The 15,374-nt window shown below is 33.2% G+C and overlaps 1 protein-coding gene across 1 annotated transcript in view; it reads right to left on the bottom strand.

The window, feature by feature from the left end:
- LOC145266635 (uncharacterized) overlaps positions 1–15,374 on the bottom strand; it is a 471,019-nt gene that overhangs the window by 124,894 nt on the left and 330,751 nt on the right. The window contains exons 120-129 of the mRNA XM_080122558.1: positions 14,324–14,509; positions 13,388–13,501; positions 10,523–10,705; positions 8,577–8,705; positions 7,572–7,757; positions 4,839–4,964; positions 3,779–3,964; positions 2,017–2,130; positions 642–824; positions 40–168 (exon numbers count right to left, since the gene is read on the bottom strand). Coding sequence (XP_079978684.1) covers positions 40–168; positions 642–824; positions 2,017–2,130; positions 3,779–3,964; positions 4,839–4,964; positions 7,572–7,757; positions 8,577–8,705; positions 10,523–10,705; positions 13,388–13,501; positions 14,324–14,509 — 1,536 coding nt within the window. The remainder of the gene's footprint in view (positions 1–39; positions 169–641; positions 825–2,016; positions 2,131–3,778; positions 3,965–4,838; positions 4,965–7,571; positions 7,758–8,576; positions 8,706–10,522; positions 10,706–13,387; positions 13,502–14,323; positions 14,510–15,374) is intronic.

The following is a 15,374-nucleotide window of genomic DNA, read 5'->3' as shown; positions in this document are numbered from 1 at the left end:
GAAAAAGAAAAAGAAGAAGAAAAGAATGTAGCAACATACCTTGTATTCATAGTTATTACCCTGATCGGATCTCAAGTCCTTCTGAACAGAAACCCTACCGTCGTCCTTGTTGATAGTGAAAAAACTCTCGGCTGGGAAGAAACCCTCAATTTCATATTGCATGTTACCCTAGAATATAGAAAGGATTATTCAAATATTAAGCACAACTTATTTGTCATAAGATTAAAATGAAATGATTTTTTTTAATTATAAAAATACGAAAAAAACAAAACAAAACAAAACAAAAAAACTGAATACATTCTCAAATAAATTTTTTTAACCTAACAAATTTTGCAAAGAAAAATACGTCAGAATGTTTTGAAAAATGTTCGAATTGTTGAATATCAGTCAATAAAAAATTGCTAATCGGTTGGTATAACATTAATAAAAAAAAATGCTACGTCAGAATGATTTGAAAAAAAAAAAAGACAACGAATTTTCGAATTGATGAATTTCTAAAGGAAAATACTAAAACGTGTTGGCAAACGAACTGCAAGTCGATAATACTCATACTTCAAAATCGCAGAGCTATAGTAAACTTGGAGGACTTCAACGACTTGATCATAGCCGGATGTGCGAGGAATAAAAAGAGAGAAGCTAACCTGTCTATTGGTGACGTCAGCACGAACCGTGAAGATGGAGTTGAAGAGGGCTTGTGTAACTGATATAGTCACGTTGTTTGGAAGATTGATGAATGTCGGCATGTTGCCAGATTTGCGTTCAATTAGGATCTGCAGAGTTCCTTGAGATGTGTCGCCCTTCTGGTTTGACGCTTCCACTGTCAGCTGGAATGACACACATAAAATAAAATTAAGGAATTATTTTTAATACAATACAAAATTCATACGCAAAAAAAAAAACAAAAAAAACAAAAACAAAACAAAACAAAAAACCTAGAAAAGAACAGGTAAGATTAAATTTGACAATACAAACACGTAAATAAGAATTAAAACTAATTTGAACTAGGTATAAATAAGTCAGGTCACCTTCCTGAACGTAAAGTGCTATACTTTAAGGAGACACACCTCTATGACAAGTCAACTCATAATAAAAAGCTTTTTATATATATATATATATATATATATATATATATATATATATATATATATATATATATATATATATATATATATATATATAATTCCATGTTACAGTTTTTCCAGAGGTAAAACAAAATATGAAGTTTTAACGCGTTCAATACAAGAGTGCTCAATACCGAAGCAAAGCAAGATATATTGTTTATTTGTTTTACATAAGCATTAATATGTCGTTACACATTCATGAGTATGTTTCCGTTACCCATTTTCTAGTAACTGGAGACCTCTTTAGGCGATATTGGTTACGCAAAAGCTTAGTCTGTAACGATTATGGGCTACGCTTTTGTATACTTCAAGCGAACTACATTTCATTATATATATATATATATATATATATATATATATATATATATATATATATATATATATATATAGTAATTTATAAAATATTCGGTGTGGCTTAATCGCCATATATATTTTATAAATTACTAACTAGCTCTACCTACGTATTGAGCACTTTTGAAGTTTACGCATAAATTTATACTTTTGTATATTAATTTTATGAGAGTAAATGAAGTAGTTATATATATATATATATATATATATGTATATATGTATGTATGTATATATATAATAGGTATTAGGCAATATGATTTAAGTAATAAAAATTTACATATGTCCTAAGAATTAAATATGAACATGTGTATGATCGTTTCTTAGACGATGCTAACTTTTATCATCATGTAAATTTCCACCACTTTTCCTTACATGGCAATTAAAGTCCGATTGTTTTAGTTTTGGCCAAATAATTGAATTGAATTGAAGTGAATAATACAAATACGTTTTACCTCTTTTGTTACTATTAGTTATTGTACATCGTATTGCAGGAATTAAAAAAGTGTGGAAAAAAATCGTTGCAGCTTAAAAAAAAAAATCTTACCGTATAAATATTATTTGGTGCTTTTTTCAGGTCATCAGTTACTTTAACTTGTCCATTTGATGGGGTCACTGAGAAATAATTTGATGCAGTTACCAGTCGATAAGTAACGGTGCCCTAAAAAGAATAATGCAATAAATCAATGAAATGTTCTGGTATGAAATACTAACAGGGAGACCCAACTTTGCCCGGAATTGAATGAGAATCAACGGATGTTCCATACTTTCAATACATTTATTGTCATCACAATCTGTAAAATCGCCACATTTTTCAATCAAATCAATTATGTGTTCTAGTCAGGGACCTACCGTGGTGCATCGGGAAGAAGCTTCATATGTCTCTCCACAGTGACTTAGTTCACAATACATTGTGGTTTACATTATACTGTGCGTTTCTAAAAATCATGGCGATGAAGGGCCTTTTCTATGACGGCCTGATGGCTGACACTGGTTGGCTGAGTGCTATTTCCCGAGATAGGAAAGTTTACATCATTGTTTACTACTTCTTGCCTTGTGTATAAACGGGTTGAGGGTTACTATCTTTATCCCGACTGCCTACCAGTATGTATATTTGCTTTTATTCATTTTTTTGTATGAGTCTTACATTGTTTACAGACTTTTATTTATGTTTTTATATTAAAAGCTGTCCTCTATTTATACAGCTTTTTTCCTGTTCGCAACCTGGGGGATGTGCTGGATGGATTGAGAAGACAACATACCATTTAAAAAAATATTTAGCTAAAGTTTACTTCAGATGGGAAGTAACCTTATGTCAGGGTTTCTGACCAACCCCTGTACTGAGAAACTGAAGACACCTGAGGGTAGTGTCTAGTAGGCATTCATGTCCTCTGTGTGTGTGTGTGTGTGTGTGTGTGTGTGTGTGTGTGTGTGTGTGTGTGTATCTAAAAGAAAAAAAGCCAACAACACTACACGTCACATCTACAAAGGTGATATATTTTTTTTCAGCATTGCTTCGGACACTATATAGAAATCTTTTTGTAGCGTTCATCTTTTGGGGGGGAGGGAAATAAAAATTAATTTATCATTATTATTATTTTTTTAATGCTGGGTAATTATTTATAGACATTTTTTTGCACAGTTAACAAAAAAGAGAAACAAGGAAGAGGAGAGATTGGGAGTAGTTTAACTCTTCTATTTTCTGGACAACGCCTGATAACCATGCTAGTCTATTATATGCAGGGCAGCTAGGAGAGAAACTGTTTTCGTGGACATATCATTTGGTTTTTGTCAGAGAGAGAGAGAGAGAGAGAGAGAGAAAGAGAGAGAGAAAGAGGATTTTTTTTGCTGTGATTGTAGATAGACAAAATTCATTCCGTTTTTTTTTACTTCATTTTTTAAAAGGAATTTAACGTTACGTTTAATACCAGGCAGCGTCAGGTAAATCCGCTAGTATATCTATAAAAGTGAGAATGTGTCTGGTTTGAGGAAGAGTTTTGTAATTTTTTACTTACAAAAAGTGAGCTGTTTAAAATAAACACAAGACTCGCATGCGCATGTCTCAGTTTCTTTCCATTTTTTTATTTCATCTTTTAAAATAATTTAACGGTACGTTTAATATTGGGCAAAGCCGGGTAAATCTTCTAGTAGTACTACATAATAAAACATAATAATTATAGAGAACAAAGATATTAGAGAGAAAGAGAGGGAGGAAGGGAGAGAGGTTCAAAATGATACAACCATTTTCTTAGCAATTTAAGTCAGTCGTGGAAGCGTATCATTCATGTTTTCAATAATTTCATACTTACTCCTTGCCTATCGATGGCATTGAGGGTGTAGAATGTATTGCCGATGGAGGTATCTTCAGGAACCCGCACAATCATACTGGCAGACGGTTGAAACACAGGACCAGGACTACTACGTTTCACATTAATGATACAAGTCTTCGTCGCTTTTAAAGTTGGGGCAGTTGTATCAAAAGCAGAAATTTTTACCTGTAAAATATAAAAAGAATGCAATGATTATTATAATTGACAACAAAATAAAAAGACTATTATATGCAGGGAAATTCGCAATTATATGTGGAAACAAAATATTGTGACGTCGACAAAAAGGAACACAAACACAAATGCAAAATGTTACAAAAACTTGTATTTATAGGGAAGAGAAGCAAGAAAGAATGTTTCCTTGCAAACACAGCAGTGCTTTATGGGACATATCTGTAAAATGCACCCAATTACCGGTGTATCTTTCCAGTATCGTTTCGGCTGGGTTCTTGACACGTGAAATCGCATTTTTGGTTTGTGCCGAGAGTATTCTGCCACAAAGAAGCTCTATAAAACATCTAGACAGCTTAGTCTCTCTCTCGGTTCAAAATGTTGAGATCCAGCAACAAGCAAGAGCAAGATAGCCAGCAACAAGTTAAACTGCAGGCCAGCTTAATGCGGGTACTGGTCTACCGCTTTATGGTTTTTGAAATCAGAGATTTGCTTCTCCTAGAAAGGTTGCCTTCACCACAGCTTACGGGAGCCCTCTCCACCCCAACACACACATACATACACACAATAACATGGTGCTAGTTGGTCGTTGACCCCTAAAAGGGTTCATTCGCCCTTTGGAAGGTCTTGTTTTTAATCCTTCAGGGACACTAGCAACCCTCCTCACCAAACAAGTCTGGTGGGGGAACCAGTTTAGACGCCGGTGACCCGACCATGAGGCAGGTACTACTGGGTTACATGGTACCAGTAGCATATGACATGCCATATATATATATATATATATATATATATATATATATATATATATATATATATATATTCAACGGATATTAAAAATACAAGGATATGTAACAGTTGGCTGAATACTTACACTGTACGCTTGTCTTGCAAGTGTGTCTTCCGTGAATTTACGCGTCAGCCGAACGTTCCCGAAACCATCGATTGTGAAGAAGTCATTTGCTGGATATATGCCTTCAATACTATACTGCATATTACCCTGCGAATAATTGAAAAAAAACAAACATATGATAAACATACATTTCAAATAATGTTATAATCTTTAACCTAAGTATTTTTCTTCTTTTCTTTTTTGATTTTATTAATAAATAATCATTTTTCAGGGACCAATCAAGTCTGGGAAGATTTTTAATTAGATGATGAACGCCACCTCGAGAAGATTGGAATCAATTGGCAGAAGATTATTAAATAGCAATAGATTATCTTGGAGAAGAGCTGAATAAGTTTTTTTTTTTCAGTTGTATCACTAATTATCAAAGTCCAGGGGCCACTCGAGAATAAGAGTAAAAAAGGATAGCTGGTTAAATGATGGTCGCAACTATGCGAAACTTAAAAACAGTGAGTGGAAATAACAGAAGATTTATTAAAAGGAGAACAACAAGAATTCGTTTACATTAGACTTGATGATAATCAAGCTGCAGTTTGTTGTGAAGCAACTTCGTTGACTGTTCCTTCTTCTTTGTCATCATCATCATACTAATCAGAAGAATTATTATCATGTCGACTTATGGACTTATATTGACTTTTAAAAATAACTTTTATACTCTCAAAGGGTATATGACTGCTGTGAAAGAAATCGCTATGCAAACCATGATTGTTATGGATATGTTTATTTTATTACTCATTATATATATATAATATATATATATATATATATATATATATATATATATATACTAGTGTTGGGACGATTAATCAGAATCAGAATCAGGAATAAAAAATATTGGAACTTTTTGGGGTATCGGTATCAGAATCGGAAAAATCCTTTAATTGTTATGATCTTCCATTTTTTATAATAAATAATTTTACCAAGATTTCTTCAGAAGTTTTGCTTTTGGTTTCAATTATAGCTGATGGCACTCAAGCTATCTATTTTTTTTTTTTATAAATAATTTTACCAAGAATTCTTCATAAGTTTTGGTTTCGGTTTCAATTCAAGTCATATGGATATATATTTTTATTTTTGAAATAACAACTCTATATTAATATATACAGAATGTGCATAAATTAAAATATCATATTTAACTGTATTTTACAACTTGGCTGCACCGAGCGTCCCTGCTAGTATATATCTATCTATCTATCTATCTATAATATAAAGCTGAATGTGTGTGTGTGTGTGTGTGTCTGGTCACGAATAGGCTCCTATATGGTTGACTATTTTAAAAATCTGATTGCATATAATGATAGAAGATGTATGGAGACGCAGGAATGGGTATGTTTGATCTGGCAGAATGGTGATTCCTTAAAATTGTGGGGTCTGCATTTGCGCCTGGTGCACAAATTAAGGAAATAAAAAATTTAAAAATAAAAAAAAAACGTTTACAAGTGTTTTTGATATAGATGTGCATAATAATACTTTGATAAGTATGTTTTAACTTAAATAGGGATGGTATAATAAAATTGTGGCGTCTGCGTTCGCGCCTGGCCTCCATAGAATGGAAATAGTCACAAACTTTAATAAAGACTTCTCATATCTATCTGCGTAAGTATACTTTGCTAATTATGTTTCAGTTTGAAGAAATATGGTATAATAAAATTATGGGGTGTTCGTTCGCACCTGATCTCCATAGAATGGAAATATGTCACAAAGTTTAACAAGTTTTTTTTTTTATATAGATCCACAGAATATTGTGATAAGTATTTCAGTGTGAACAGGTATGGTATAATAAATTATGGGGTTTATCTATTTTATTTTTACTTTCATCATATTTTGCTTTGGTTTTGATAGCCCCAAATTCGAAGCTATCTCTTTACGACCCTTCCTTTTCATAACCTATCATACTTTCATAAATCAGAGTCCATTTTCTGTAGGCTGTTTTTGAATACAGTCAACGACGGGTACTTTTGATAGTATATATATATATTACTTTTACCTACAGACACATGTCTGCAATTTCCAGTGTAAGATATAATAATTATTGCCAGCCGAAGGATTCAAATCTAGTCACAAAGCCACCTTTGACTCTTCAGCCTGGTAGTCAACTCCTTAGCCATCATAAATTATTATGAGCAAGAAGATAATTAAATTCTATATATCGTCAAATCTGTGGACATATGCAATAAGCTAATTATAGTAGTGTTCTATGACGGATGAGAGGCGGTTCTAATGTGGAGACGTAACGGATATAAACGGATTGAAAGGAAACGAAGAAATATAATAGTGAAAGTGATATGAGTTTTTTCGGTTTCTTCCCTCTTATTATTAAAGCAATTTTGTTTGTACAATTACAAATCTTGCTCACAATGTGGTTAGATGTCGAGTCAACATTTGGGCACTGCATTATGAGCGTTCAAACGATCCCATATTTAAAACAAATGAAGTGAAAGGTGAAAGAATATGTACTAACATGAAATTACCTCAGGGCTGTGACAACAGCATATTCTTTTCATTGTTTTTACTCTTGAGTTTATATATCCGTTAATATCTTACATGTTTTTATATAGACTGATGTGGTTCTCGGTTGATTGACTGTGTCTAACTGTGTCGGATATATACTTGAGAGACAAAAGAATTAAAAGAATATTCTGTTGTCACAGTCCTAATTATTATATCCATTGGGATTTTTCTTTTTATTGTTCTTACCGTTCCTTGTGCGCTGGTTGCTTTCACCGTGAAAAGGTATCCCAGATTTTGGTCTTCGTTTAACTGTTGATTACAGCTTCCCGTAGAGAATACTGGTGGTTGTGACGAACCGGTTACAGTAATTGTTACATCAGAAGTCGCAGTTTTTGCATTAGGGAATCGATTATCAGATGCAGTTACATAGAACTATTGGAGAAAAAAAAGCAGGAAACGTTCATTCAGACAATATACCATAACAACAAGAAATTATATTTTTACAAAATAAAATTATATACAAGTATTAAATAGTAAAACATATGTATCTGATGATTCACATTTGCAACTTAGCGTGTAGGCAGGAAATTAAGTTGAAATGTTACTTCGACCTACTGTTTGCTGGAAACAGATGGCAGGCTCAATGGTTCCAGAAGAGAGTGACGAGAGAAATAAACAGTTTGTTTGGTAATTTAAGGGTGTGAACGTATGGATTTAAAAATATTGTGATAATATATTATTAACCAGCAATTGTCTCCTTTCACTACACTTGTCAAACGATCTAGGCGAATAAACCTCTTCTTGACTTCAACCGTCTCAATCGACTTGATTATTGATATTTTCCATATGTACACGCATTTCAGAAAATCAAATTTTATTATAATTTTTCTGCAATCAGCTTTATTTACTTATTTGGAATATTTATTTTATAAAATATTTTTTTAGGTAATTTTCTAAAGATCTTGAGTATTTGAATTCTTCAAACAATTTTCCCTTTGTATATATATATATATATATATATATATATATATATATATATATATATATATATATATATATATATATGACAATCCACTTAATTTCTGTTTCCTTTTTGAAAATTAAATGATTTTAATTCTTCTTAAAGTGTTTTTAACATGTTTTATTAATTATTTGTTCTTATATATATATATATGAGAGAGAGAGAGAGAGAGAGAGAGAGAGAGAGAGAGAGAGAGAGAGAGAGAGAACGGATATAAAAATCCATCTTACGTTAAATACACTTTTAGTTGTTGCCTGAAGTCCGCTGTTGAGACGAATCAGTCCAGTGTCAGGGACGACGAAAAAGTATTTCGCATCATCAAGATTCGGTTTATCTGCCAACAAATAGACCAATTTATCCTAAAAAAAAGAAAGATATGGAAAACTTAACAGAATCATTAAAATAGTCAAAAACTTGGTTCCATCTGGAGTCAGCATATCCTTTACAAGCCTCGGTGATTCCTCTATAACTGTTATACCCCATAATCTGAAAATGATGTCCATTCTCAACCTGCCTGATAATATATAAAACTCTTTGTTTAAATATATTTTAAATACATTCACAAATTCTGAATAGAAAGGGAAATAACTCTTACTAATCTAGTGTGAGACTTATCTCCATATACTGATACTTCAATATTTCATCATTTGGACAATGGTTAGAATACATGTTTACAAAATGCTTTTTATAATGATTAACTTGTTCGATGACTGTATTTTGGGGTAAAGTACAGAATAGTTAACAGTGGACAACTTGTAAACAAAAAATACAAACAACAAATAATTTATACTAAACGCAGTAAAATCAACTACTATAAAGACCCCATTTTTTTTACAAGGAAGTCACGACTTATCAAAGCCCGGAGGCCACTCGGGGATAAGGGTTATTGCGTGTACAGTAATCAATGGGATAATATCGTAGTAATCGCTAGTAATGGAGATCTGATAAAGTGTTTTACTTAAGGGGGCGGTTCATCAGGAATTTGTTTATGTTGGACTTGAAGACATCCAAGTTGTAATCATGTGGGAAACAGGCAAACGGAAGAGAGTTCCATAGGCGTGCACTTCTAAGAAAGAAGCTTTGTTCATAGAATGTACGTTTTGATTTAGGCACAGATAAGGAATGGGGGAAATTACTGACAATGGTTTCAGCTAGACGACGGATTTTTTGTGAAAGATTTGTGAGGTGGAACAAGAGATTGGAGCTCAGACGAGCACTTGCCATGGAAATAATAATAAAACAACGACAGGCTCGCAACGTCCCTTCTGTGGGAGAGAGGTTGCAGGGAAGCGAATGTGTGAAAACTAAATATTTTTTTTCAAAATTTTATTTTGATAGAAAACAATGGTTTTCGAGCTGATCTCTTAACTTCGCTAAATTTAAGCAATGATATGTGATTTTGCAAAGATTTTGCTTGGAGGTGTCACTCGAACTTAGAGTTCATGGTTGAGTCAGTACTTTTTAATATCTTTTATGCAGGAAGCTAACCAAAAATAAGCAATCACACGGCCGCGATTTAGGGTTTCATGTGTCGATAAGACATACAAACATCAAAATAAACTTCTGAAACAAGAATCTTACAAACAGTTTCATTTTCCACATATTTAAAGTATACAAGTCGGTAGAGAATGTACTTCTACTGTATTTTCTATAAATTATTTGTTATTATTTTGTTTACAATTTTGGACTGTTAACTATTTTTGACTTTTACCATAAACGAATTATAAAATCATGTATTTATTATGCTACACATTGTGTTTTTGACTGTCCCATTGATTGCAAGATGCAGAAGTTTTTAAGTCTAAGTGAAGCCTGATGGAGAAAAATAACCTAACTTTCGTTTTATCGCACCAATTGAAATAGAAGAAATCTCACTTTACTTTACATATAAGATGAGACATTTAAGAATAATTCATATGTATTAAATGGTTGAAGAATTCCTTAATTGAGAAAGTTTCTGATTCACTGTTGCATTCATATCACTTCCAGAGATGTTATTAGGGGCTCGATATGGCTAAGAAAGCCTTCCTTTGACTCCAATTTATATGCCGTTTGTTTATTAGTAGTCTTTATGATCTCACCTTAGTTGGGAAATTAGTAGTAATTAATGACAGTCCTGCATAGTTACTTAAAATGAAATCAGAAAATGAATGAGAAATGAGTATACTTTACTTACCCCGTCAGAGTCAGTGGCAGTTGTCTGGACTATGCTCACACCTACTTTGTCCATCTTTTTAACAGTGCCAAAATAATTTGTTGAATTGAAAACAGGTCCACTTGGGTTTTTCGTAATGTTGATAATGACGGTCGCCTTGCCCTTGTTAATGGGATCTGCACTGTCATAAGCTTCGACATCGAACTGAAATTTAAAACTGTGATTATCAAAATCATTGCTCCATGGAAAAGCGATTTATTACTTTCTTTTTCTTATAAAATATGAATTTTTTTCTTAAACTTTGGAGCTATTCGTTTTGCTGATTTTGAGTTTTTAGTCAGCCTGGATGACTGATAATATGGAAACATTTTTTCTAATTATGACTATAAAATAAAAATTAGCAAAGGTAATAATGTAAAAGAACGTGTATGAAGATATCAGCAACAGCTGGATAATATCATATTTTCCCTCACAAGCCATTATATAATATACACTATTTGGATGCTAATTTTCAGTTTTTAATAAAGTTTATTTAATATAGAGAAGAACAGCCAGAGAGACCGGATATTTTTGTATGCCTGAGAGAGAGAGAGAGAGAGAGAGAGAGAGAGAGAGAGAGAGAGAGAGAGAGGGTGGGGGAAGACGGACATACAAACAGTTAGATAGTGAGATAGATAGATTGACAAAAAGCCACGCCATACATGCTATTCCTCATTGGATATAGCAGCTATGTGCTTTTTTTTCTCCTCAAAATCTCGCCAGTTAAGAAATTATTGGGCCCTCATGTCATAATAATTCATATTTTTACTCGAAGATTACCTTATTTCTTTTTCTGTATAAGTTAAAAATAGACATACATGACTAAACTGACTATACTGCATCGGGTAGGCATTATTATTACACTATAATTTTAAAGAGTTTGCATTTTGTACATAAGAAGAAAGGGGTAAAAAGTTATTAACATTAAATCTTTATTTAATGACCAGATAAACGTTGTCGAATATGACTAATCAGGTCTGAGCAGAGTGTTAGTGAGGTTACAGGTCAAAACTGAGATGAGTAGACAAATTAGATTAGAACGTGTTTTCATAGACTGAAATATCTCTCTATACATAATTGTGTTTTTTTGCAAAACACAGTAAACCACAGAGGAAACCAACTTTAGTGCTTTTAAAAATACAACACAAGTTGTTTAATATCAGTGTTGGTTGCAGTTATTCGTTAAATTGCAAAACTCCACTCACCTAGAGCGGCAAGGTTCAGCAGTTGAAGTCAAAGTTGGAGTACATTTGACCCAAAACACAAAAGAATGGCGCAGAAGTAACATTGTCACTTTGACTCCATTGATTTGCAGTTCGACACCTAACGTGTAATTGCTTGCTACATGCAGAGGTAAATATGTTAATGCCTCCTGGATTTTCACTATTTCTGTTAGCCAGTTTGCGGCCCTAACATTGCTTAGTGTCCAACCTATATACCGTAAGTGACTCTATGCTGAACCGAAGTTTTAATTTCACCTATAATGAAAATACTAGCTTCAATATGTCGAGATTGCTTAGCTATTTATCTATTTATTTATTAACATCAAGTAATGTGGGATCAAATTAATTTATGGCCGGTCATTGATACATGTCATATGTGATTATACTATGAGAATGGGTTAATCCCAAACATACACGTTTGCCTGGATGATCGCGTTGGGTGAGCAGGAAAGGAAAATTAATAATACAACTGCTTCTTCCTTTCGTATTTTCGACTGTATTTTAGGAAGATTTTATTCTAAAGTTATTTTGTGATTGTGAGATTCATTTGGAGTTCTGATGAGACATTGAAATATTGATCAATCTGCGTAGACTCCTTACAATGTTTATAAAATTTTACTTAGTGATTTATAAGTTCTACACACATATTGAGCACTTTTATAAAATATCTTTTTTTGTTTATGTTAACAATATACTTGAACTTAATGAATAAATTATATATATATATATATATATATATATATATATTGAGCGCTTTTATAAAATATCTTTTTTTGTTTATGTTAACAATATACTTGAACTTAATGAATAAATTATATATATATATATATATATATATATATATATATACACGTTTTATTTTTTATTACCGTTATTTTCTGTTTAGTTACATTATTGTTTCAGCTACGCGACCGTTTTTTGGCCGTCATGTAACCTCCTCAGACTTTACAGAAACTTTTCTGCAAAGTCTGAGGAGGCTACATGACGGCCATAAAACGGTTGCGTAGCTGAAACAATAATGTAACTAAACAGAAAAAAACGGTAATAAAAAATAAAACGCATATTTGCTCTACAACAGTATTGAGCACTTTCTTCAGGTTTTTATTAATTACCATTTCTACTATATATATATATATATATATATATATATATATATATATATATATATATATATATATATATATATACACGTGTGTGAGTATGTGATTGTATCAAACATGGAGAAATTTAAATGTGATTTGAACAAGCATCTTGCAGCACAAAACCCCACTTAGAATACTCCTATTTAACAGTAGCCCCTCACGTCCTAGTAGCAATGTGTATTCTTTGTGACGGATATTTATTTCTCTCTTACAGTGAGAACTGAGACACAAAGGTCAGAAAGTGGGGTTGAAAAGTCAGCGCCTCTGAGGAGGAGTACTCTGAACCACAAAAAATGCCTTTGCAATCCCTTTAGCATTCCCCGACAAGGGCGCCTCACGTGATTAGCAATCATCAGGGAAAACGTCATTACAAGAATGGTAAAGACTCTGTTCATTTTGGTGCAGAGGGAAATAATCTCTCGCCTTGTTTGGGACAAACTTTAAATAAAATTGATGAAATATATAAAAAAAGCAAATCTTACCTGAACTTTAGATGGTGCAGAAAGCAAATTGCTTGATACTGTAATTCTTCCGGTTGTCTTGTCGAGTCTAAACAGATTGTTGGTGAATCCAGCTATCTCATACACGATTGAACCCTGTGAAGTAAATAAGTAAATTGATAACAATGTATTGCTAAAACATGAGCATTTGAAAATAAATAATTAAATACTGATATAAAATGCCAAATAAAACGAACCATTTTTAATCCAGTGAGCTTTGCTATGCAACTATTGTGGCTTGGTCCTCTGTTGCAATATTTTGGGGATTAAAAGAGGGTCGTTATATACTTGTTTCTAAACGTAGGAATATGTAACACAAGGTCTGAAAGTTAAGTCATAAAGAAGCAGTTTGACCTAGCAAAAATTGCCTAGGCAGCCCCATAAGCATTTTCTGATGAGAGCGCTTCAGGCAATAAGCAATGGACTTACCCCTCCCAAAAGCCAGGAGACAAGGCTTGGAGGGTGAACTTCCTGGGTATCATCCAGGCGAATGCCTTAGTTTGACAGATGGAGAGCCACCTTAATGGCCAGCACTTGTTAAACTGATTGTCAAAAATGGATACTCAATTGGTATTTCTATCCAAGTCTACCACAACTAAAGCAGCGAGTAGAGTCCTACACTTACACAATATGAAATATTGGAAGAGGAGAGTTATTTACTTATTTCCCATCACAAGAAGATGTGACACAAGATTACAAGATGGAGATAGTCAAGTAAACACTTCTAAATCAGAAACACTCTGATCAGGCAAAAATCTTTCTGCGAGAAGTGAAGAAGAAAAGAGAAGCTGAAAAATGAAAGATCTACAGAGAAATTGGCGACATATTAACAAAACAGGATTTTAGATAGAACACTGATGTTTGTTGTAGGTTTGGTTTGAAGAACACCTTCCTCATATTATACAAGAAATAAATTACCTTTAAGTCTTGATCTGTAGCACGCACTGTTATTACCAGAGAGTTGACTGAAAGAGTTTCGAGGATAGTTGTTGTGTAAAGAACCCGGTCAAATGTTGGATTGAACAAGTTCTTTGTGACCTCAACATTTACGTTCACGTCTGCACATTTAATGGGGACACCGTTATCACACGCCTTCAACTTGAGCTAAAAAAACAACAACAAACAGATAAATATACACGGATACATAGCATAACAATTAAAAGTATTGGTTAACAATCCGTTATAAATGAAAGTTCAATCCTCATTACAGCCGATAATAACTAAGAATAAGATAAAATAAAAAAAAATGCTTAACATTTCTATCCAGTCATGGTTGGTGGGATGAGAACACATTTTTTCCCCATATACGAAACCACAGCAAAACAACTCCAATAATACGAAGCCATCTATGGAGCCAGTAACTTTTCTCCTTTCTTTTCCAAGATAAAGACCAACATGCCTGATTAGGGTCGAAGGCTACACTGACCGAAACATTGCACAAATAACACTCAAGATGAGAACAACAGTCCGATCCAAACAAGTAATATAAACAATCAGCCGTCATCTTAAAAATTCATAACAGTAGAGATTCTCATGTCTACAGGGGACTATGTGAGAAGATGAGTGAGATGTCTGTTCACATTACATTTAAACTTTTACATGTCAGTGCAACCAGGGAAGTAGGAAAAAAGAGGGAATTTTAAAGTTTATCAGTTCCAGACAAGAAACTATTAAAGTAAAAGGCTTTCCGGCATCTAGGGATCTCTACACTGAAGGGGTGGAATTTTACTGCTAGACGGATCAGTTGGGGTATGTATGTCCATGAAGTATAAGTGCTATGAGTTTGTCATCGCATATTTCATTAAAGTCCTTGTAAAACAGGCACATAGATTCAACATTGCAGCGATGGAACAGGGATTGAAGCTTGGCCGTATTAGATTGTCGGTTTTGTTTGGAATCTGACAGGGAGAGACTAGTGGTAGATACATCAGTCCATATGTGGCAACAATACTCCGTGCATGGGCGAATG

This window comes from Euprymna scolopes, chromosome 41, assembly GCF_053919585.1.
Source record: "Euprymna scolopes isolate OS-2025 chromosome 41, ASM5391958v1, whole genome shotgun sequence".
NCBI classification, from domain to species: domain Eukaryota; kingdom Metazoa; phylum Mollusca; class Cephalopoda; order Sepiida; family Sepiolidae; genus Euprymna; species Euprymna scolopes.
Note: the sequence above shows the minus strand (reverse complement) of the source record. Positions and strands in the feature narration are given on the sequence as shown.